This window comes from Phoxinus phoxinus, assembly GCF_949152265.1.
Source record: "Phoxinus phoxinus genome assembly, chromosome: 25".
Classification (NCBI taxonomy): Eukaryota; Metazoa; Chordata; class Actinopteri; order Cypriniformes; family Leuciscidae; genus Phoxinus; species Phoxinus phoxinus.
This window is the reverse complement of record NC_136900.1, coordinates 22,702,047-22,726,978: the sequence shown is the minus strand read 5'-3', so window position 1 is coordinate 22,726,978 and position 24,932 is coordinate 22,702,047. Positions and strand designations below refer to the sequence as shown.

General features: G+C 37.0%; 1 protein-coding gene across 1 annotated transcript in view; it reads right to left on the bottom strand.

The window, feature by feature from the left end:
• Positions 1-21,506, bottom strand: part of ush1c (Usher syndrome 1C) — a 29,573-nt gene extending 8,067 nt beyond the window's left edge. The window contains 25 exon segments of the mRNA XM_079604141.1: positions 252-361; positions 618-717; positions 816-869; positions 1,018-1,059; positions 2,996-3,058; positions 3,898-4,011; positions 5,384-5,437; positions 6,026-6,667; positions 6,769-6,885; positions 7,149-7,313; positions 7,477-7,526; positions 8,437-8,582; positions 8,927-8,992; positions 9,702-9,844; positions 10,226-10,282; positions 10,362-10,421; positions 10,520-10,604; positions 10,757-10,860; positions 11,610-11,667; positions 11,782-11,806; positions 12,061-12,169; positions 12,631-12,769; positions 14,567-14,710; positions 17,912-17,979; positions 20,844-21,506. Of these exon segments, the coding sequence (XP_079460267.1) occupies positions 252-361; positions 618-717; positions 816-869; positions 1,018-1,059; positions 2,996-3,058; positions 3,898-4,011; positions 5,384-5,437; positions 6,026-6,667; positions 6,769-6,885; positions 7,149-7,313; positions 7,477-7,526; positions 8,437-8,582; positions 8,927-8,992; positions 9,702-9,844; positions 10,226-10,282; positions 10,362-10,421; positions 10,520-10,604; positions 10,757-10,860; positions 11,610-11,667; positions 11,782-11,806; positions 12,061-12,169; positions 12,631-12,769; positions 14,567-14,710; positions 17,912-17,979; positions 20,844-20,879 (2,751 nt within the window). The 5' untranslated portion in view covers positions 20,880-21,506.
• Between the last annotated feature and the right edge of the window lie 3,426 nt (positions 21,507-24,932).

The following is a 24,932-nucleotide window of genomic DNA, read 5'->3' as shown; positions in this document are numbered from 1 at the left end:
TTGTGTTTTGTATCTTTAGATTTGCTCTTAAAAATAACAGTGTGAAAGCTAAGCAAACAAATAAATCATTTCCTGTTTGATCCAGACCAAAAAAAAAAAAAAACTGAACTACAAGTGTAAACGCCCTAAATATGTGTGAATGCAAACCATTTGGCTAGAATGAGCTACATTGTCTTCTTCACCCTAGGACAATCTGTTCAGACAGATCTGATTTAAAGTGATAGGCTGTTTTATTGTAATGAGGGTCATACCCCTCCACTGTTCCAGGCCTGAGCCATTGAGGTCTGTCCTTCAGCTAGAGTCACATCCGTGAGGATCTTTCCATTCACAGCCATGATCTCATCACCGGACACGACCCCACCTGAGATAACATGAACAAAACCATAGAGAATTAACAGTAATATAAACACTAAGCAGGTACTTTTGAAACAAAACTAAATGTTTTATTAAGTCAATATAATCAATATCACAAATGACTGAGAAATAAACTAGACCTTTGCATGATCATCATTAGTTTTCAGAGTGTGGTTGCTAAAGTGTTTGTTAAAACCTGAAGTCAAAAGAACCAACCAAATCTCTATGATATCTTGGAAACGTGTTATTTTTGTATGACTTACCATGTTTATCTGCTGCACCTCCGTCGTAGATAGATGACACCACAATCTTTCCCAATGGGGAATCGATTCCTCCCTCAATGGAAAGATCAAGCTTTCCATCCTGAAGAATGTGAATAGAATTAAAAAAAAACATCTCCCAATTCTTAGTTTACATTTTACAGATGTTGCTCACATATCTGTTTTTTTTTTCTTAATTACCTTCTTAATTCTCAAAAGTCGCACATCTCTGCCAGCTAGCTGCTCAGCCGTGAACTGTTAAAACACACACAGATAGAGCTAAGATGGTAAAAGTAATATTTCATATAGAGAAACGCTCAGGGAGTGTGGAATATCTGTGTTATACAATATCAAAATGGCAAAAGGGTACAGATAGAAATGTTCATGTAAAGGGTTACAGTACCATGGAATATGGATCAAAATCATCAACGTATTTCTGAAATCCCTGCAAAACAAATAGGAAAAACTGACAGTATAGTATAGTCTGTAAAAATGTGAGGCTCGTTCTAAGGACATCATTTAAGCAAAAACAAATTAGTGCTCATTGATTTCCAAGAAAAGACAAATGAACACTATATATCTGGATAATTGTCACCTCTAACCCAATCAATGGCAGGTTGTGTTTAGTCTTCCAGATCAGTGCCTTAGTAGTTTGGCATGATTACTAAATCAATCTATAAAAAGCATCTGATCTTAAAAAGTGAACACTGTATTTCTTCATTTAAAGTAATTTAAACACAAAAACTAATAGCATATTTTGAATATATTTAAAATAGTGTACAATCATAAAATCTAAAAATCAGTTTAATTCTACATGGTTGCTTCATGGTGGCCGCTACTTTGGGATCACATGACCAGCTTAATGCTACTCGCTTTATTTTTGTGACCTCCATTTTGCTGGACATTTTCACTATCAGAGTAAATCATGGCTGAATGTGCATTTATATGATGGAATTGGTAACCGGAAATGCTATGCAATGCTACATCCACACCTATAGGTGTCAGGATAAATTCCAAGACAATTATCATATCGGCCAGCATTGCAAACAACATTTTGCTGAGTGCACATTTAACAAAAATCGGTTGCTTACTTTGCTTATTGTGTTCATATTTGTTAATGCATAAAGCTAATGCATGAACAGGTACGATTGGACTAACTTTCATTTTAAATACAAAACTAAACAATATAAAATGTCAATAAATCATCAAACATGATATAACATAATAGATGAAACAGTAACACACTGCATAATATACTACAGTAGCGTACTGCATGGTGCACATATTAATACTGAGAAATGATGCATTTGTTTTGTTGGATCCATTGGTAGCTTTCTAGTTGGATAGTGTCAATAGACAATCATCTGCAAAGATAGTTACAATATAAAGGGTCTCTGACAACCACAACACACTTAAAACTGAACCAACAAAATGGAAACACACAGACCTCTGGTGATGCTCTTCCTCATAAAAAATGAAAACGCACAAGGAGATGCCATCCGTTGCATATTCACTCTAATATTATATAAACTTCAGTTTGGTTCTCCCATTTGTGCAGTGCAAATGAGATCCACTCAGAGGCTGCTTTCACAGCAAACAAGATGGAGGTATGATTGCATGGAAATATATGAGTGTGACAGGAGTAGAATTCTGAGATACTTGAGTTAATCCAGCAGTTCAGTGTCATGGAAAGGTGCAAATGTAATGTCTTCACTGAAAAAAGTGTAATATTGCAATCATACTACTGATGCCCTTGAGTATTTCAAGATATATTACATGCATGTTTAAACTCAAGAAATGCAGTAGACAGAATAACATCTACACTTCCACAAACAAACCAAATATCAGACCTTAAAGGGGTCATATAATGTATTTTCATATAATTTAATCCACCAAAACGGACTTCTTTTTTTTTTTGCTGCTGTGCCTTTAAGACTTCTATGTAGACACCCATGTACAAATAAACAACATCACTTTGGTTCAATCACACACCATTTTTTTTGTTTTTACAGCAAGTATCCCTTATGATACAACCCCTTTAATTATTGTCAAGGAAACAAAACTAGTTTTAAATAAGTTCAGATGGATACATTGTACCAATATCCTCAGGGAAATATTGTTAGAAATGTAGTATATACTTCACATGCAGATGTATACACTCAGACAGCAGAGACTTCACTCGAGAGAGAGAGAGAGAGAGAGAGAGAGAGAGAGAGAGAGAGAGAGAGAGAGAGAGAGAGAGAGAGAGAGAGAGAGAGAGAGAGAGAGAGAGAGAGAGAGAGAGAGAGAGAGAGAGAGAGAGAGAGAGAGAGAGAGAGAGAGAGAGAGAGAGAGAGAGAGAGAGAGAGAGAGATGTAACGCAAAGTAATGATGACAGTTACTTGTTTTTTGCTGGATTTAAAGGACATGTTGTACGTGACCATCCGTTTGAGCATCTCTGGGGGCTGAAACAAACATAATTGTGACTGACTCTTAAAAACACCTCAAAATAACACATTAAATGCTTGCACCATTTCATTACGTGCCATATGAGGTTCACCTCAGCATGGCAAATAGACCTATTAACTAGTATCTATGAATTCAGGCACTGCCTGCGTGACTGAACTGATAATCTTTTATATACAGAACAGCAGTGATGGTGAAGCTACAAGTTACTGGATCATTTGAGGGAAATTACACCTGACTATTTAGATATGAGGGAACAAGATAGAAAATGAGGCTTATGCAATATAGCAAACACCTTTAACAATAATAAACAGACTGAATACTACCCCAAGACAGCAAGGTATTGTCCTCTCTTGACCTTCTTGCTACCCTCCGAAAATAACCATAGAATTGGCAAGCACCCATTCACTTAAATTGAGGAGGCACAAGAACAGGGCAAAGTGATTAACTTCCTTTGTGATCTGATAAAACAGGACTGAGAGTCTGATGGAGGACAGGGACAGCATGTCTAGGTTTGTCATGTTGATCAATCAAAGACATTTTAATTCTGATAAACTATCTCATTGTGCACGCAAATGGAAGAAGCATCTCTCTTTTAACCTCTCCCCTTCTGTCCTTCTCTTTCTGCCTTCTTAATCAGTGCAATCAGTAAAAGCTGCATGTACCTGGTCCTCCTCGAGTTTGAAACACTCAAATTATAATCAGAGTCGAATAGCAATTGGTGCAACAATCAAACCAATGTGTCCAAAAGTCGTAAAGATCCAGTAGCTTATGCATGCATCATCCTCCTCATCATCATCATCATCGCACGTACACACACGGGTTCTCCCTGTCTTACCATAGTCTCAGAGCGGAGCGTGGGTCTGTGTGAGGTCTGACTTGGTAGCATGATAGGTTTGGACATGACAGGGTTCATCTGTCTCCGCTGGGTTGGAGGGCTGGGGGCTATTTGCTATGCAGAGGTTAGCAGTAAGGGACACAAACTTAAGGTCAGGGCGTGATACACCTTCAAGAGTTATGCAATCCTAATCACACGACACACAATATTGTAGGAACGTTTCATTAAGGACATAATAGACTTTGGGCCCTATCTTTCACCCAGCGCAATTGACTTTGTACACCGACGCATGTATCATTCCTATTTTGCACCCGCGCACAGCGGACTTTTCCCTCCACAGACGCACGTCGGTAAATTAGTGAATGAACTTGCGCTCCCAGGGACGGTTCAGCGAAAAGAGGAGCGTGTTCCGGCGGAAACGTTCCCTGCTGCTATTTTGCAGAAAACAATTCCACCACTGACCAGGAAAAACCCAGACAGTGGCGCGTTGCGCGTTAGTCATATGCTATTTTAAGGGCGCGTGCTTGGCCATTATGTAGCGTGTGAACAACGCGCATACACTTTAATTCTCTAATCTAAACAGACGCAGCAGTTTTCATTTTTGCAAATCATACATTATTACAAGGAAAAATATTACCACACGAGGGAAATCATTGTTGTGTCCGTGAAGATGTGATAGGCATAAATAGGCATAAATCTAGATTACACAATACCCAAATTTTGCCTGTTTAACCGAAGCTAATTTGTGTGGTTTCTCCCATCATCCTCACACAATGTCACTTCTCTGTGTTTTACGGCCCTGACGAGAACATCGGTCTCCTCGGCTGTGAACCGCTCCTGGCGTGCGCTGGCAAATCCACCGTTATAATAATAGCAATCCGCCATGGAACAAGCGTGCCGGCTCTTAAAGGGAATGTGAGAGGACGCTCTGATTGGTTTATTTCACGTTACGCCCAAACCACACCTATGAGTAATGAAGCTACTTCAGACCAACCCCTTTTAGATTTGCGTCGGGCGCAAGAGTAATTTATAAATGTAAGTTTATAAGAGTAAGTTACTTGCGTTTCGCGTTTGATACTTGAGTTTCAGATCGTTAAAATAGGGCCCTATGTCTTTTTAGTAATAATTATGTTTTTGTTAAATGGCTTTTTAAATGTTGTTACTTCACAAATAAAAAAGAGGTGTGCATATTTATAATACAGTGCAAAGAGTTACATTTAAAAAAAAAAAAAAGCCCCTTATATAGGATTTGTGGCAACTATATTCGTTTCGAAATGGTGTTGTTATATTAAGAGCAGGAAAACAGATCTATTGAAACATCTAAGCATGGAGAACTGTTGGAAAACTATTTCCGCTGAAAAAGAGACGCCGGTTTGCATTAAGCTTGCATTACATTTGTTTAGACAAGGTTGGCAAGTCTGATTTGTGCTAAAAATGGAGTGGAAGGTCCAGTGCAACATGTATCATTTACAAACTAAGGACTCACCAGTGGATTATTAGAGGTGGATATCCTGCTAGCATGAGATGTGTTTCTCATCACCTGGACCACAAGGATAAGGTTTTCAACAGTCCAACAAAAATAGAAATCACAGGTAATTCAAAGTCGTCAAACCAAACGACATGCTTTTCACCCCAAATGATGATATGTATCCTAACAAACATCTTCAATAAGAAATTAAAAGTGGGTATTCACATCTGCAAAACAACAAACTCAAGGCATGCATGTATGTATGACATAATTGGTGGGTAAAAAAAAAAAAAGTTTAATTTTGATTCTAAATTTGATTCTAAGTTTAATTTTTTAGGGTGACAGTACAACGGCACCTATAAGCATGTTCAGCTTGCTGCCAGTTATCATCCTAACATCGTAATTTCCAAAACTACTAGAAAAGCAAAAAGAATTACCACTGCTGTCACAGGTTTCATTGCACAGGATTTACTTCTCTATGGGTTTTTCGCTCAGTGTTGCAAATGCAACATTGGTGCCACTTCAGTGAAGATAGCAATATGTATAATGAAATCAATTTGTAATCAAATTGGAATGAATTGCGATGCGACTAAAAATTCCCACTCCTATATGACATACATAATCAACTCTCACACTGCTAAAAATGTTAACTATGCTAACCGTCAAGTTGCGGTCAAACTTCGGGCTTGGTGGGCGTGAGAGATCACTGGGGGTGCTGGAGTAGAAGCCCCCTCTCTGCCGATAACCATTGTCCCCAAACCTGCTCCCTTGTTCAGATAAGCTTGGGGAGCGAGGATAGTTGGATGACCCTGCATGGTACTTGTCCTCCATGTGCACGGGTGGAGGGGGTGGCGGAGGAGGAGGCGGTGGTGGTGGAGGAGGAGGTGGTGGGGGAGGGGGAGGCGGCTGAGATGAGGACAGACCCCTGGAAGAGAATAGTGGGGAAGAAGGGTGTTGCCGGCTTTGACCTATTGAGGAAGAGGGTACCCAAGTGGCTGGTGGGGAAGGTGGGCGTTGAGGGGATGGTCTGGAACTTGGTTGCATATGGTGCTGTGTTCTTGGAGATGGAGGGCGATAGTTGGATGTCTGGTAAAGTCGGGGTGAGGGTGGAGGGCGTGGTAAGGGAGGTGGAGCTTGGTTGGATGTTGGTGGAGTTGGGGCTAGTCTTTTCAAAGGCTGCCTTAGACTTTGGTCCACATCATCTAAGTTTATGTCATCAAGGTCAGTAGTGGCCAATGTCAAGCCTCCAGGGAACCTCCGCCTGGTGGGACCAGTCGATGGAGGAGAACGGGTTGGAGACATCTAGAGGTACACTTTAATTGCTTAGAACTCTGAACTAACAAACTATGGACTAGAAGACCAACACACATTAGTATACTTGAGTGAAACTTGATAGACTTTACCTCTGGGGACTCATTTTCAACTGAGGAGATTTGCTCTAGTCTGGTTTGACAGAGCCTTTCCACCCAATGCTGCACCTTTTCCGACTCTTCCAGATCTTCCCTCTCAGTTTCTGACACCTAGTTGAATTAGTAAAGCCACACCCAAAGATGGAAACTTTGATATACTAATGAGAATGTGGTGGACTGCCATTGGTAAGGGTACAATAGTGCAGTTACATGCTAAATTGTATTTACTCTCTGTTCAAATGGGTACATTTGACCAATCAATGAGAGTCAGAGGGCCAAAGGCCAAGGAGACAGAATCATTTACACACATTAAACTGGGAGTACAATTAAAGTCAGCAAACCCTACTGTAACCTCACTAGAACAAGTCTGATACCTCTTGCAGAAGTCTGCTGATTTTCATCTGCTTCTCTCGCTCAAGTACTTCTTCCTTCTCCTTGGCAAGTTTCAGCTCAAACTCCATCTCTTTCTTGTTCTTTTTCTCAGCTGGAAGAGTGTCAGTCTTGGACATCTTCTTCTTCTTTTTGGTCTCTTTTCCTTTCTAAATATCCAAAGTGATTTGAGAACACCTAGTGGACTTTTCACCAATGTCAACCAAACTATCATGCAAACCATAACTTCAGACATATCTCCAAGATGAACAACAATATTCCATAGTTCTGGGACACCAAAACAGCACAACAAGCTTGCAGCACACAATGTACCTTTTTGAGTGTAGGCAACTTTCCTTCGTAACGGTAAAACCAACCGAATGCTAAGATAGCAAGAATGATACATTAGTTTCATGCAAAAACTCTGCAGATTCATTCATCCAAAAGCTACCAAAAGATCCAACCAAACAAGATGAGTATAGTCTACATGCAGTGGAAGTGTCTTAAAAAGGGGAAGTTTGTCAAAGAGTGTTGTCTATAATGTAGGGGTGTAACGATACCTTCATTTCACGATTCGATATATATCACGATACTGAACTCACGATACGATATTATTGCGATACTCCCAAGACATATGATAAAAGGTTAACAAAAAATGTACTGTTGATTAAAATGCTAACTTTGATATTACATTGTGGGTTTAAATGAACAGGTTTGGACTTGGTGCTTGTAATTCAAGGACAATGGTGACACCAGAATAAAAATATTCATGATTCTGAAGCTGACCATTGCATTATAATACATTATAATCAACATTATATAGTAGTTTAATGTAGTACTGACACTAAAACTCTGAAAACATGATTTTTCTTATACAGTAATTTCTATTTTGGGTGAACTATCCACGATACATATTGTCACTATCCACGATACGTATTGTTGCATTTTTGTATTGCGATATATTGTGGCACGATATATTGTTACACCCCTACTATAATGCCATATGAATACTTCACTTACTTCTTCGCTCTCTTCTTCATCGGACTCAGCAGCTGATGGAACCAGGAAGTGACAGACACGGCACAAAATAGACAGAAAGGCAAAGAGCACACAAAGAGAGATGATGCATCCAACATAAATGCACATCCGTTCATGCAGAGGAGTAATGGTGCATTATGTGTCCCGTTTTAGACACGGTAACATACTTGTTTATTATCAAGAGAATAGTGTAGTTTTACAGAGGGCATTCAAAGTTCATGCACTGGAGAAGTTTTATAAGTGTTGTCAACTTACTGGAAGTTTTGGGTTTGGGTGAAGGTGTGAGGCGGGTGGGTGTTTGGGGCGAGGGAGAAGGGGAGGGGGAACGAGATTTGGATTTTTCCTTGGAGCCCCAATCTTCTTCCCACTCTTTGTGGTGCTTACTTTCCGATGCTTCAATTCTGACACACACGACACGTCCATTAAATAGACATCTATTCAGACAAGCCTGCTAAATAATTTCTGAGTTGATATATATTTGTCATGAACATCAACACAAGAAGTTGACCCCTTTTGCAGTAAACATTACGTTTTGTTTGTTACGTTTATATGTATCATATATATAATTTGAACACATTTTACTGGACAAATTTTGAAAATTTGAAGTGACTTAGGACATACGGAACAGAATGTACTTCCATCTCTCACAACATTGCTTTCATCAACATCGATTTGGTCTACTCAGACATCTGAGGCCTGTTGTCTTTGAAGATATTTTTGCTTGGCAACATTATACAAGTGTTACCTCTCCATCTCTTTGCGATGACGTTGTTCTTCCTCTGCAGTCTTCTGTGATATCTCCATCTTTCTCCTGCAAAATATTGCACATATAAAACACTAACATTGATAATAACTCTAAATAACTACATTTTAATTATATGTCTTTAAAGTGAAGACAATTTTTCAGCAGTGGTAATGTTTCATCAGATTCATGCATGATTATGTTGACATTTAATAAAGAAGTATTTAAGTACAAGTGAATATTCATTTTTGTTTTAACCATAAGAGAACAGTACCTAAAATGTTTATATTAAAGATACAGTTAAAGAAAAACTGCATAAATGTATTAAAAAGTAGAATTTAACTGCATTTAGTTATGAAATTTTGCTGTATCGTTAACATTTGTGTTCTGCCTGTTGCAGCGCGAATGTTGTGTAGATTATTCGATGTTCTTGTACATTGTAATGTCTAGAATCCTAATAGTTTTACATGAGAATGTGAGGTAATAGCAAGGTTTACACATGATAGTCTGTGATGTGAAGCAAAATTTCCCCAAAAGTTCTGAAAATCTTTTTTGACCAATTCTTAATTCTGCTGTGGCAATTTGACACTTATGCTGGTAGAATCTGGGTATTTGGCATGCTGTAAATGGCCTAAATAAGTAAACTTATGACACAAAATGATGTTATCTTGCGTTATATCTTGGAAGAGCCATCCAAATGTTCTTTTACAGGCGTCTGCATTTAAAGAATACAGTGTGAATAGGTAGTGTAGTGTTCAGTTGTGTGTTTTTCACTGACTGGCGCTCTTTCTCCTGCTGTTCTTTGACGATTTTGTTGGTCTCTAATGCCACCCTCTTCTGATGCATTAGCTCTTGTCTTTCCAGCTCGCGTCGAGCTTCAGTCGCCAGCCGCTCCTCATCCGTCATAAACAGCTCCCTTCCCTGAAACAGTTGACAAATCAGCACTTATGCAGAAATATACGCACAAATACAATCCATTACACACCGTACAGGTCAGCATGCTTGAAGCACAAGATGTTATATTTTACAATCAGCCTATATGTCAAGCATAATTCACATACATTTACCAACTAAAATAACAGTAAAAAAGACAAATGCACCAATAAATAATATAGAGGTTAACAGCATACTACAAACAACATGTCCACAATGCATTACCCTTGTCCACCGCTGTCGATTACGACAGCTTTATACTAGGCAAATGGCTTTCTTTTCCACACAGCTGAGAGAGAGAAGCCTTGCAGCGAGTATTCGAGATGTTCTGATGGCAGAAATGTATTAGTGGGCTTTCAGTGAACTTACAGCTCCAGTGAGGACAGTAATAGTTAGACTCCTGCTGCTCTTTAACACTCGCACTGCCTGAAAACACACACATTAGCCAACATGGTTACCAGGTTCTTAATTAATTGGTCGACTTTTCCAGGAAGCTCCTACTTACCTCTTGATGGCTCAGGTTGGTGAATTCCACCCCATTGACCTCCACAATCTGGTCGCCAATCTACAAGCCACACAAACACACACATGTGTGTTACTGCAGTTGAATCAAACAGCAATGCTCCATTAATGCAGTTTAATCTAGGAATTAAATGAAATGACCTGTAAGCCCACTTCAGCAGAGAGTGAACCCGGCTTCACATTGCTCACATAGATGCCTGGTTTCTGTGTTGGTCCACTCGATATGCTACAACAGAGTATTTCTTTGTCACAAGATGTTGCGTTAAATTTATAATAAGTTAATTATGACAATATGCATCAATAAACCTTAAAAGTTTTAATTCAACTGTGCAGTGTGTATGTGTGGTAGGAATAGGATCAGTTCAGTTTCTTCCTTACCTGATGCCCATGCCTTTGGTGCCCACCAAACTAAGGAATACTTTTTTTTCCTTAATCTCTTTCCCTCCAATTGAAGTCAAGCCAGCAATACTGGTCTTCCTCTCCTTGTAGGGAAGATTCAGAAAATGTGACTACATTAACTTGCTACAACTGGTTTAAGCCTGGCCTATCAAATAATTAAAAAATAAATTAATAAATTATATATATATATATATATATATATATATATGATATAGGATATGAAGCTTATGCTTGAGGATGAAAAAACTAAAAAATATGCTCAGATTTGGTGCTCTTTCTGATATTTATATGGCCAATTTTTAGACAGTTGTCACTCTATATCTCCCAATAATATGTCTTAGCAAGAAGATATTTAGTTTTATGCTGTGAAGCTTTTACTGTGGGGGCAAAACGTATAATAAAATGCAACGCAATGATGATTGAGAGACGAACAAATAAACGTTCCTCAAAAGCATCATATTTGATACTCACAATTTACACAATTTATTTTTCTAAAAAATGATGTATGGGTAGTCAAATAAACCTAAGTTGCCTCAGTCCAATAAGTGTTCATCTTGCAATATTTCAAAAAATATAACTGTTATGCATACGTTTACTTTATAAAATGTTAAGTTTAACAGCAACAAACTTTTTTTTTTTTTTTTTTATACTAAAAGGCCATTTACTTGCTACTATAACTATTAATCAGACGACAGAAGGCATGTGTAAGATTATGTATAACAGGTTTTCAGGAAACTTTTCATTTATTTCCTTTAGAGGATTTGGAAATTAATGTGCGAATCAAATACGATACAGCTTTATAGTGTTCAAATATGGAGAAGGAAAAGCTTACCCCGGACTCAGACACAAACTGATCCACAAACTGCCACTTCAGAGGGTCATCAGTGGAGCTGATTAGGACAATAATATTATAACAATATTATTATTATTATTATTTTTAAAAAGACAACTGAAAATGTTAGCAAAAGTCACTCTAATTAAAGTGATTGATCACACCAAATTACCTCTTGAGAGGAATCATTCCCACATCTGTAAATAGAGTGCCACAATAGGAATAATCAAAAACACGTCAATATATAGTCAATAATTCATATATTTAGCTAGTGGCAATCCCAATAATGAACTCTTCTGAAGGAAGACACTGTTTCCTAATGAATTGCTCAACTGTTACACCAATCACCATTCAACTGTGAGCGAATCACTGTAACTGACAGCTAAATCAATGTATTACCCCCAGCAAAATAAGATGCCATAAATGTGTATATAGAAATGAAAAATCTTACGGCGGACTTTCAGAGAGACCGTCTTCTTGGTCTTGATAAGGTTAATAACCTCCTCATGAATGCAGGAGGAGATGGAGTAACCGTTGATGCGCACAATCTCATCGCCAACCTGAAGAAGACACAGCAAACCACATTAATATTACTTTAAAAATGTTAATACTTTAAATTATACCAGAATAGTTTCATATTTCAAGTCTCTGTCATAACAAAGGTAGCACTTTGGACTATAAACACTGCATTGGTCTGCATTTGAATGCCATTTAGGACAAACATTGATCATGGAGATTACAGTAGAGGACAATAACTGTGTTTGGGAACAGAAGACAGGAAGACTTTAAGAAGGCGTATTGCTCCCTCTAGTGGAGAGAAGGTGCACTGATCATGACGGTTTGGCATGTAAAATACACACATCCATTTGAGATTTGAACATTTTCTGTCGTTTAATATAAGGCGAGAGAGTGTCTGCTTAGGATCCAAATATGTTCAACATGCTCATATAAAAGTATGTTGTATAAAAGTTATGAAAGCCACATAGCCAGGCATCACTGAGTATGTTCTGGATTTCCGTACCTGCAGGCCGACATTTCCTGCTTGTCCATCTTTGACTATCTGTGATATGAAGAGCCCAGAGCCGAACTCCAGCCCCCCTCGAACACTCAAACCCAGACCCTCAGGGTGCGTGCGGTCCAGGCGGACTTCCTTCAACTTCCTGCTCATGACACAAGTGGACAAAAGAGTGGCATCTAAAATCAGTAAAAGTGATATTTAGCGAAATGTATTATGTGCCACAAATTACAATGATATTATCATTATAAAGGAAAACTTTGTCGAGACAAATTTTAATGACTTAAAAAATTGCCTGAAAATCTTAAAATATAATTTGTATATGTATTTTTTTTTAATCTATTTAGCGGTTTTGGAAATAAACCAATAATCCCTGAAAAAAATTATAAAAATCCCCCCAAATTAAAACCAATACCAAATACCAAAATGACTTAAACCAGTATAATGTTATAGTAAGTAATGATAATAATATCTGAGGGTATACACCTTTATTAATATTAATAATGATATTGTATTATTTATTTACTTAATAAAAATAATAAAGTTTGTATTTGTATATATAGAGAGTGTGTGTGTGTGTGTGTGTGTGTGTGTGTGTGTGTGTGTGTGTGTGTGTGTGTGTGTGTGTGTGTGTGTGTGTGTGTGTGTGTGTGTGTGTGTGTGTGTGTGTGTGTGTGTGTGTGTGTGTGTGTGTTGTTTAGGGGTTTAAATAAATAAATAAAATGATTTTATTTTCTCCCAAATACCTAAATCAATACCACAATAAAAAGATCCATGTTTTTAAGTATATAATATAATATAATATAAAATAATACTTGTATTGTTGTTTCTCTGAGCAAGGCACAGCGAGAGGAAACAGAGTCCAGTGTATTGTGGTCCTGTTAGCGCAGTGCATCAGACACGGCTGAATAAGCTTCTTCTCTCTGTGCTCATAACCACGTCTGACCGAGCATCAGGGAAACAATGATTCTCTCTGGAGACGAGAGCACTGGCTGTCATTCTACCTCCTCCTCTGATTTCCAATGCACTCATTCTCTCGGCCTGTACTGCCTTCTCTGTTATTCATGCAGAGAAAGATGTCCATACTGCACTATTAGCCCTCTTTTTAAAGGGGTGGTTGAGTATGATTTCACTTTTCTAGCTTTAGTTAGTGTGTAATGTTGCTGCTTGATCATAAACAACATCTGAAAAGTTACAACGCTCAAAGCTCAAAGCAAAGGAAGATATTTGCTATTAAAGAAAAGGACTACAACAAACGGCTGGTAGGGACTACACGACACTCCCGGGTTAGTGACATCAGCAACCCTAAAATTTACATAAGCCCCGCCCCCGGGAACACAGTCCATGTTGAGAAGAGGAAGAGTTGTTGTAGTCGAGCACATTTGTGAGTCAGCTCAAACTTTAGCATCTGTCTTATCACATGCAATAGAAAGTCACTCTGTGTGCATCTCAAAACAGTTCCTATACGAGCGATTTATAGATTATCATGACAGAATATGCTAATTGAAGATAGTTAACTCCACATCAGCAACATAAATTCATCAACTAACCAATCAGAGACGTCCTGTTGCTTCTACATGTTGTCACTTCTTCTTGAGTCTCTCCATCTTTGTCTGACTCCGTTTTAACATTAAAGGCAGAACAGTTTCTGTCATTTTAGTGTGTGTGCGTGAGGTAATCGCAGCTGCTAACACACACCAGCTCTTGAAGCTCCGCCCTCTGCAGCAGCTCATTTGCATTTAAAGGGCCAGACACAAAATGGTGCGTTTTTGCAAACCCTCAAAAAGTGACAACTTTAACATGCTATATAAAAATATCTGTGCTAAAACTTCACACACACACTCTGGGGACATGAGAGATTTATTTTACATCTTGTGAAAATGGCATTTTACCACCGCTTTAACACGTCATTATGCCCTGTATTCCTCGTTTCCTCTCTCACCTGGATCTCTTGGGCGTGAGCTGGTCGTACTGCACCTGGTGCTTCAGAGGGATCAGGGGTCTGATGGCATCGAACAGAGGAAGCCGTTTGGGCTCATTTATCACCAGTTTCAGGTCACCGACCAGGACCGGCAGCTCCATGGATCTAAAGGGCAGAGCAAAGCCATTTAAACAGGACCTGATTGAGAACATGCAAACCGGAAAGCTAATTCAGAAAAGCACAAACGGTTTGCGCTCAAGATATGGATTATATATCTTGATACTCAATCTTTATTATTTAATCATTATTCAATCTTTTGCATCAAGTCAAATGAGAGGGCAAACATAAAGCGTGAAGCACGGAAATTGCTAAAATAATGACAATGCAATATTATTTTCATTTCAATTAAACTCTTTTACCACCAAAATGCAAAATGGAGCCTCATTCCCATTACTCTATCATTAAAGTAACACTAGGTTACTTTTCTTTTTTTTGCTCTTGGGGTCCCCCTACAGTTGGGAAACAGTATTGTCCTCTACTACTGTCGTAAACTCTGTCATACATGCACGTGCATTTGTTGACAACCATGATAGCCCAGAACACTGTAGGAGGAGTTCACATGCAGGTGTTTTGCCTGCGTCGCGTGTGAAATGTCTTCATCCCAGGTACAGTGGCATATATTTCAGCAAGTCATGTGAATATAATTTCATGGGTTTTATTTTTTTCCAAACGACAAATGATCGCGATGCTCACGTTTACAAGCCAGCGTCATTATAGTAGCCTAGTCTATTGGTTACCGTTTTACTGAATCTATATGATACTTCAATGCAATGTTTGAGTGGTAGATATAATAACCATATATCGTCAATATTATAATATCAAGCTACCATAGATGAATCTGCAAATTTTACAAATCGATTTGCATTATAGCCTGAGGCAAGACAAATAAACAAATATCACAGACATGTTAGGTATCCTAAAATATTATTTTGTACATCTTATATATTTACTTGCAAGATTGTAGCCCCTACCAAACTTGTACACGCCCTTTAGACATAGGCTTTCATTTGATATTTGAAAGTCCGCATCGGTCGAGCATAGGGTTGCCACCTTTGATTTGTGAAAAACCGGGACACAGATTTTTTTTTTTTTGTGGTCTGAGTCTGAGTTGTAGGTTGTAAATAGTATTTTCTTTAACACTGGTGGCTCATCCAACTTTGCTGTGTTATCCTCATAGACAGTGGTTATCCTCCTCGTCCGTCTCTCTCCCCATTTCACACAATAGATGTAAATAGACAGTTTTTAAAAAGCTAGCTAGCAACTAAACTCACACTGTATCATCTTGGATGTGTGTTGATGCGCGCGCGTGACCTACCGACCGACCGACAGCACAGGTAGTTACTAGGCGATAAGTTGAGCTTCCAATCAAATAAAAGTAAACGCCTGGCATTGGCCAATCCACTGTTTTACCCGTTTTTACCATGGTTTTACCCGTTTACGGACACAGGATTGGATGTACTGTACACAACTATGAAGAAAACACAGTAACAGTAGACGGAAACGGTTTAATTTGAAACCAGGAAATTCTACTTTAGAAGTACATTTTCACAAAAAAACGGGACAATTCGTGTCCCGGGAAAGAATATGAATTTTCTGGGACTGTCGCTCAAAAAAGAGAATAATCCCTGGAAAACCGGGACGGGTGGCATCGGGCACCCCTCCTCCTCATTCAGCTCACGCCAGCGAGGAAACGCTGGCCCAATGTTGATCCTCGTTCTGCCTTTAATACGATCACTTTCTCGTTTCCTCTTTTTGCTTTCCTCCGACAAAACCTTTGCTTTCTTGCTTTTCTGTCTGCTTCGGCCATGACTATAACATTTGGCAAACAAACGCAAGTTTGGCTCGCACGTCCGATTTTAAGGAAGTGGGGGTGGTGGTGGAAGTGACGTATATGCCGTAAAGCAGTCGAATTTTGTAGTTCTCTTTGTTCGCCGGTTACTACCCGAAACCCGAAGTTTAAAAGTACGATTAAAAACGCTACAGACCCCGTCAGGCTATGGCAGACGTTTCATTCAACCTATTGTAAGTCGATGTACCATCACAAGAGACTTGGAAATATATTATTAAGGTTGAAAAGTTACCTGGTGCTGCTTTAAAGAAAATATATAAATGTAGTTTAATATTTAAAATGTCAACTATTTATACAGGTGAAACTCAAAAAATTAGGATATGGTGCAAAAGTAAATTTATTTCAGTAATTCAACTTAAAAGGTGAAACTATTATGTTATATAGACTCATTACATGCTAAGTGAGATATTTCAAGCCTTTATTTGTTATAATTTTGATGATTATAACTTACAGCTTATTCATAAGTTCAAAATTAGAATATTGTGAAAAGGTTTTCATAAGCTGTAAGCCATAATCATCAAAATTATAACAAATAAAGGCTTGAAATATCTCACTTTGCATGTAATGAGTCTATAGTTTCACCTTTTAAGGTGAATAACTGAAATAAATTAACTTTTGCACCATATTCTAATTTTTCGAGTTTCACCTGTACATCATGATGGCATTTATTATTCTGCCTTTGAAACATTATTCATTTAAAAGTAAAAATCTTTATAAAATTGCCTGATTTCCGTTTATATCCTGGCATAGAAACCTACATTAAAAGCATTCTGATTTGTTGCTTGTTGAGGAAAATGACACTTTATACCCACATAAAATCAGCTTATGAATTTAGAGGCAGCTGCTCTATGAATCATTGATATTTCACTCCTGACTCAGATATCAGAGACAAAGGGGCGTCAGAGAATGGCTGCCCTTGAACGCAATGAGAACAGTGGAAATGATCTGATCCAAGTTACTTTTCAATCGGATTAAGCCTCTTATTTCTGTCCGGCGGAGCAATGACGTGTTGATTTACACACTAGATCACAAATAAAGGCCTAAGGGAATGTATTCAGCGTTTCCTATTATTGCACACAGATGAACAGACACCGAATACGTTTGTCCTTTTGAATGTGCAGATTGCCAGCACTACTGATGGGAAATTACATTATTTATCAGCATCCAAAACGCAATGCAGCAGCAGAGATATTCGTATGCCATTTACATTCACTTTAATGAGGAATTATATAATATCTGTAAACTGCAGTGAAAGAAAAACACATTTTCATTTGACGTTTTCTCTGCAAAATTCACTATGTTGTCAATGCTATGGTATTCTATGCGGTTGGATTGTTCAAATCCCTAACCTCAAATCTGAGCAACAGTAATAACTAGGATTGAACCTGCAACTCTTATGTCAGCACCCAGGGTCATTTAATATTACGCATCCAAAAAATGGGTAAAGAAATACTTACTGATGATACATGCGGAGAACATCATAGAGATAGTCCTTCTCTGCTTCATTATCAACTAGCAGCTCCACCTGCACAACACACACACACACACACAAACCTCTGATCAGATCATCATTAATAATCAGAAATCAATCGCATGCACATCTTTTACCTGGTGGTGGCTAATCTGCTGTAGAAAAGTTTTGAGGAAGCGTTTTGGCCAGTCAATGATGTAACACATCTCTCTCTCACTGAGCGAGAGACTGAGACGGAGGGAAGCGAGGCCGTGGGAGAGAAAGAGAAAGAGGAGGTGGACGAACGATTGTGTGTCTGTGAGTTAGGCCTCTCTCAGATTGGTTGGGTCTCATGTTGTTTAGGCTTGAATGGTTTAGGTGGGCCTGTGAGTATCATTAGTTCAGATCTGCTCCACTGGACCTGTTAATGTTCCTGGGCTCGGATAAAGAGGTTTATCATGCTAGCAGTGTCGCCTTACATTAGTGCGCGGCTGCGTTATTGTTATCAGAGGAATGCTAATGAAGTTCATCGAATGTGAATGGAAAAGCCAAACTTCTTCGTTTAAAAATAAATAAATAAATAATCAAGCAAATGAATGGGTTATTTGAAAGAATGAATGAATGGACTAAATAAATAAAAGGAGTGAACAAATGAACAAGCAATCAAACAAATACAGAAATAAACACATACAATAAGTGAATGAATGAACCTACGAACAAAGGAATGAATAAAAGAATCACTAAAGGAGTGAAAAAATGAACAAACAAATAAATAAACAAATAAGCGGGTTATATAAAATAATGAATGAATGAATGAATTATATATGAAAGCATGAATAAAATAAAAGGATGAAAAAAATGAAAAAATAAAATAAAAGGAGTGATTAAATGAACAAACATAAATAAGTAAATAGAAACAAAAAATAAATAAAATGATTGAGTGAATGAATGAATGGATGATCATATGAAAGAATGACTAAATGAACGAATAAAAGGAGTGAAAAAATTAACAAACAAACAAATAAATAAACAATAGGCTGTTTATATAAATGAATGAATGAATTAATGAATATATGAAAGCATGAATAAAATAATGAAAAAATTAATGAAAAAATAACTAAATAAAAGCAGTGATTAAATGAACAAACGTCAATACATAAATAGAATCAAACAATAAATAAAATGAGGGAGTGAAATAAATAACTAAATAAATAAAATGGTTGAATGAATGAACGAACGAACAAACAAATGAAATAATGACTAAAGGAGTGAAAAAATAAACAAATAAACAAATAAATAAACAAATAAGCGGGTTATATAAAAGAATGAATGAATGATCATATAAAAGAATGACTAAATGAAAAAAATAAAATGAGTGAAAAAATTAACAAACAAAGAAATAAATAAACAAATAAGCAGGTTATGTAAAATAATGAATGAATTAATCAATTAATCAATTAATTAATGATCATATTAAAGAATTACTAAATTAAATAATGAAAAAAATAATGAATAAACTACATACATAAAAGGAGTGATTAAATGAACAAACACAAACAATAAATAAAATAACGAACTAAATAAATAAATAAATAAAATTGTTGAATGAATGAATGAATTAATTAATAAATTAATGACAAATAAATGGGTGGATAAATAGATAAATAACAAGAACAATACAATTTACATATTCAAATAAGTTAAATAAGTTAAACATGAGTGCAGATAAACAGTTGTAATATGTTTATTTTAATTTAGCATGAATAAATATTACCTATCAGTATGGTTGTTGTTTTAATTATTAGAATATATAACAGATTACTCATAATAAATTAATAAGTAGGTAAACTACATGAACATTGTAGAGTATATCCACATTGTTCCAAAATCAATCCCAATATCAGGCCGCATGATAACATGATGAAGGTGTCATAAACATGTGACCAGCCCAGATGACGGTCCACCTTTGGACTTTAACATCATAAAAACAGACGTCAGTAACTGATCCCAGCTTGATTTATTATACAGGTTATGCAAATTCATTTGAAGGGAGCAATATAACATATTGTCATAGAAAAGAAACCAAAATTAAATGCAAAGCTTTTGTGCAGCTTTCCCACCCCCGTCTACAGGCAGAACAATAAATGCATATCATTTCCGCCTGACCACACATTTCTGACACTTCAGCTAATGCTGTGAAAAACTGTCCATTGTGTGCCTCATCCACCGCACAACAGATGCTACACTTCTACACTTACACACACACACTTCACAGGGGAAGCCTTTGCATGGTGTCTAAAAAAATAAGCATGAGCATGTAAATAGGTAGCCTATCAGAATAGGTAAATCATAGCAAATTATAATGTTAAAAAGTCTTAACTTTACATTTAGGAGGCAAAGGGTAAATAATACCTGTTGTACTAACACCTATCACCTGCTCAGCCAATCAGAACGCGTACATCGGTTGACGTCACTGTGCAGCCTACCTTTCTACCTGTACATTACGCCTTTATCTGCACCTTTGGCTTACGTAAAGCAATAAAATTGGACGAAATAAGCCATTACGTCGAAATTATTAAACAAGTAACGTGTTTTACATGTTCGCTGTAAAAAAATAAAAACGTCTAAAACATCACAGAGCAGAAAAACTGTCGTAGGATGCTGTGTAGACATCGTTTAGGTCTTGGGTTTGGACACTCAAATAATGACGGTCCCTATGGATACAATAATACTTTCCTTGTCCGAAGCTAGGCGAATGTTAATTTGACATACTTTACAAATATTTTATAGCGTAAAAATGAAGTATGTGTGCTTCTCCGCCATTCCTGGGCACAGTGGGCAGCGACTGCTAAATAGTCTAACTAGTCCACAAATAACTAATGCTAGTAAAAACAGTCAACACATATTTTAAGTTAAGCAGTAACCGTTTAAAAGATCACCTTATGCCGAAATTCTCTCGCCACTTTTCTCTCCATGATGAGCAGCGGGTGTTTTGCTGGTGTTGCTGGTTGTGCTGGCGTCTCTACCGTCAGTCAGTGAGTCAGTGAGCGAGGACAGTCTCAGTGGAGGATCAGCGCCGGTCAGAGGTCGATCTCTGCTGTAATATCGCTGTTATTGCTTATTATTACACATCGAACGGGAATTCAAAGGCATTTTTTCCAGAAAAGGACGTTATTATCTAAAGTACCCTATCTGTCTGTCTGTCTGTCTGTCTGTCTGTCTGACTATCTGCCAGTCTATCTATCTATCTATCTATCTATCTATCTATCTATCTATCTATCTATCTATCTATCTATCTATCTATCTATCTATCTATCTATCTATCTATCTATCTATCTATCTATCTATCTATCTATCTATCTATCTATCTATCTATCTATTTGTCTGTCTGTCTGTGTATATGTCTGTCTATTTGTCTGTATGTCTGTGTCTGTCTATCTATCTATATATCTATTTATCTATCTATCTATCTATCTATCTATCTATCTATCTATCTATCTATCTATCTATCTATCTATCTATCTATCTATCTATCTATCTATCTATCAATCTGTCTGTATGTCTATCTGTCTATCTATCTACTGTCTGTCTGTCTGTCTGTCTGTCTGTCTGTCTGTCTGTCTGTCTGTCTGTCTTTCTAACATAACATAACATCATATTGTTATGGGTCATGTGTCACTTGGGCTGTAGTTTTAATTTGTGTGACTATAGTGCCTTCAAATGAAAATAATTTAACCCCTTATCCCTTTTTGCAATGTACCATAGACAATTACGGGTAGACATAACAGGACACCGACTGCTTACAGTTCCTATCAACTCCTACCAGTACTGTTTTTATCACACAGTATGTTGTGTGTGTTCTACATCGCTGCTCTTTGGGGGAGCTTTGTAATTATCATTATTTATCACCATGACAAAACATTAGACTAAAGACCACACACGTTCACAGGATAATGTGCGTGCTTGTATGTGTCCTGAGGTTGGTGCTGGCATATTCTCGTGCGTGAGTGCGTGTGTGTGTGTGTGTGTGTGTGTGTGTGTGTGTGTGTGTGTGTGTGTGTGTGTGTGTGTGTGGGACAGTGTACATGTGTCCAGTGCTCATTTTCAGGGGAAGACGCCAGGTTGGCCCCTGCTGGTTCAGCTGTTGGCAGTGTGGTGCTCTTGGGGGGTTCGAGGCCCTGCACTGACCCAAAGGCTTACAGAGAGGGATTACAGCCTGTAATACTATCTCATCAACCCACCATCAAAACACACGGACGGACAAAACTTTAGGCCCAGAACAGAATAAAGATTCGGACTAAATTAGGCAGAAATGCTAAAAAGCACTTTAAGCATTTCATTAAAAAAAATACCTTTAGAGTTGAATATGATATGATAAAAAACGATGATGCTAAAACACTCTTCCACTCTCAAGTTATGCAGGCAGGCCTATATCAACTGGTTATTAAAATGTAACCTTTCATATTTTAAAAGGGTTCAAACAAACGCTAAAAACAGCATTTAACTATTCGAAGGTTTCATATTTATATTGACACCTTTCATATTTAACATCATATTTTGAGCAAGAAATTCTAGTTGCATCGCATTTATTTAAGATTTGTACATTTTCACATACGTTGTATTGCATTTCACTGTAATGCGTCTCATTCTCATTAGTGATGATTTTCCTTATTGAATAGGGTTCTATTTAAAAAAAAAATTAACCTCTAGACGAACTTTACACTCAATTAAATTGTGACAAAACAAAACAAAAACATTCCCACTTGGCAATACGATCAAAACATGCTTTACATCGAGAATATTAAAAGGTAATATGAGCAGTGATCTCTAGGTGGCAGTATGAGAAAGCAAGTCTCGACGGCCCAACACTCACTCTTCCTGTATGACAGTTATGCATCATAATGTAGTGACTAGACGGTATCATCTGCATAACCCTGTTTTATATCAAGCTTTACTAATCAATTCAAGGGATTTTTCACCACGCAATTCAAAATGTGCCAGTTTTAACTCACCCTCATGTCGTGTGAGCCAACATGTGGGTGAGTAACGATGACAACGAATGTAATGTATATTATTTGTATTTTTTTCTTATAAAGTTGTATCGAGAACAATCAAAGCTTTGAACGTATATTTTCCACACACCTCTGCTCTCCGCCTCCACCCAGCTTCAAGCTCACAGGAAGAGCCACATTGTGAAGGTGTTGAAAAGGAACAGGCAAATGTGTTAGTCTAGCACTTACGCTAAATGCTCAACACGTGTGTGGTCAAGGTGTGTGGCAGCAACAACTGAATGTATGATTAAACAGAATATAGCTACTTGTGTAAAAACTACAGTCTTTTTGAAGAAAATGGAAGTAGTGCAAAAGTCCCCACCACAATGGTCGTGGCGTGAGTGAGTCGTTGTCAGGGTGTTGCTATGCTGTTGCTTGGGTGTAGTTACTGTAGGCTATTGGATTTTTTTATCCCATGTTATCATCTGCCAGGCCGAAATCAAAAGTCTGTTTTTTTGTTTGTTTGTTTTTCTCGTGCTAAAGTAGTTTTACCCCCAGTAATTCAAGTAATTCTTTTTTTTCCTCCATACTGTAATGTGTGGTTCTCTTTTGCTGAGCGATTCATCATACAATCATTTTTTTTTTTGCTTTTGTTTTAAATTCTCAATACTCTCACTAATAATTTACTGGAACGGGAACAATCTTGCCATTTGTTAAATATTATTATAAAACAATAATAAACAAAATATATATCAAAATATTATATTTAAAATATTTTTGTGTAATGGGCCATTCTACAGAATTGATTCAAAGTCAGAGTTGGAAACGTCTTGAAAAAAAAATATTTTTCCACAATTGTTTTATGTATACAAATTGTATAACATCCATGGCACACATTTTTAGTAATTGTGCAGTTAATTCTCATATTGTATTTTCAGAAAGTTTTGGAATATTTTTCCTCTCCCCAAATTTGTCACTAATGCATAATGTATTAACAATTATTGACCAATTAAGATTTTGTTTACAGCTACCTTGTAAATATATTGTGTGCTATTTTAATAATAAGTTTCAAATCAATAATTACAATTTTAACAATATTTCAAGTGTAATTTTTGAGATTTGTTGTATTTTGAATCCAATCTTTCTTTGTAAAAAAGTTTATCATACTGATTTCAAAGTTAAGGATTCATTAGTTGGAATATACATTGAACCAAACACTATTATAATATCTTTGATTAAATATACTTTATTTTAGACAAAACATCCATGTTTCGGTCGTGACGGCACATTTTCTGTACAGTAATGTTTTGGTAGCGACCACATCACATTACAGAATTTTAACTTGCATACTAAAACACTACAAAAATATACCAATGATTTGCATAACTGTGCTAAAATTTAGTTTGTTTCCCACAAATAAAATATTACGTTTTCCTTTTTCTCACTACCAAAACAATGATGTCACAAGCGAAACATGCCTCTTTCGGTAGTGACAATTTTAGAAATGTTTGAACCTATAGCTCAGAGATGCTAAACAGCACATGTTTAGCTAGCACAGTTCTGTACTGTTGTACACACATAAAAACTAAATTTTATGGAATAACACCCAAAAAAGTTTGCTTAATTGCAGAAAAAAAGGTGTTTGGTAGTGATGTTCCTTAAAGTTACACACATATTTTCAGACTTTTGAACACATTTCCCTCAAAATGATGGAGAGAGAGGGACACAGGAATATTTCCTGATCAAAAAATGTAGGGGTGTGGTTAAAATCAGCCAATGGACTAAAACACACACTGTTTCAGTAGTGACATGAAAACGCGGGACACATTTTTTAACATAAAGTTTTGTAATTTACAAAGAAAATGTAAAATAAATATTATTTTTTACTTTACTTAAAAAAAAAAATATATATATATATATTTTCAAAACAAGCATGGAAAAATTGCAAAAATTGCTTAGGGTTCGGGACAGCACCTCCCAATTGAAAGTACAAAATAAATTATGATTACTGATATTTTAAATATTATTGTGGGTTTC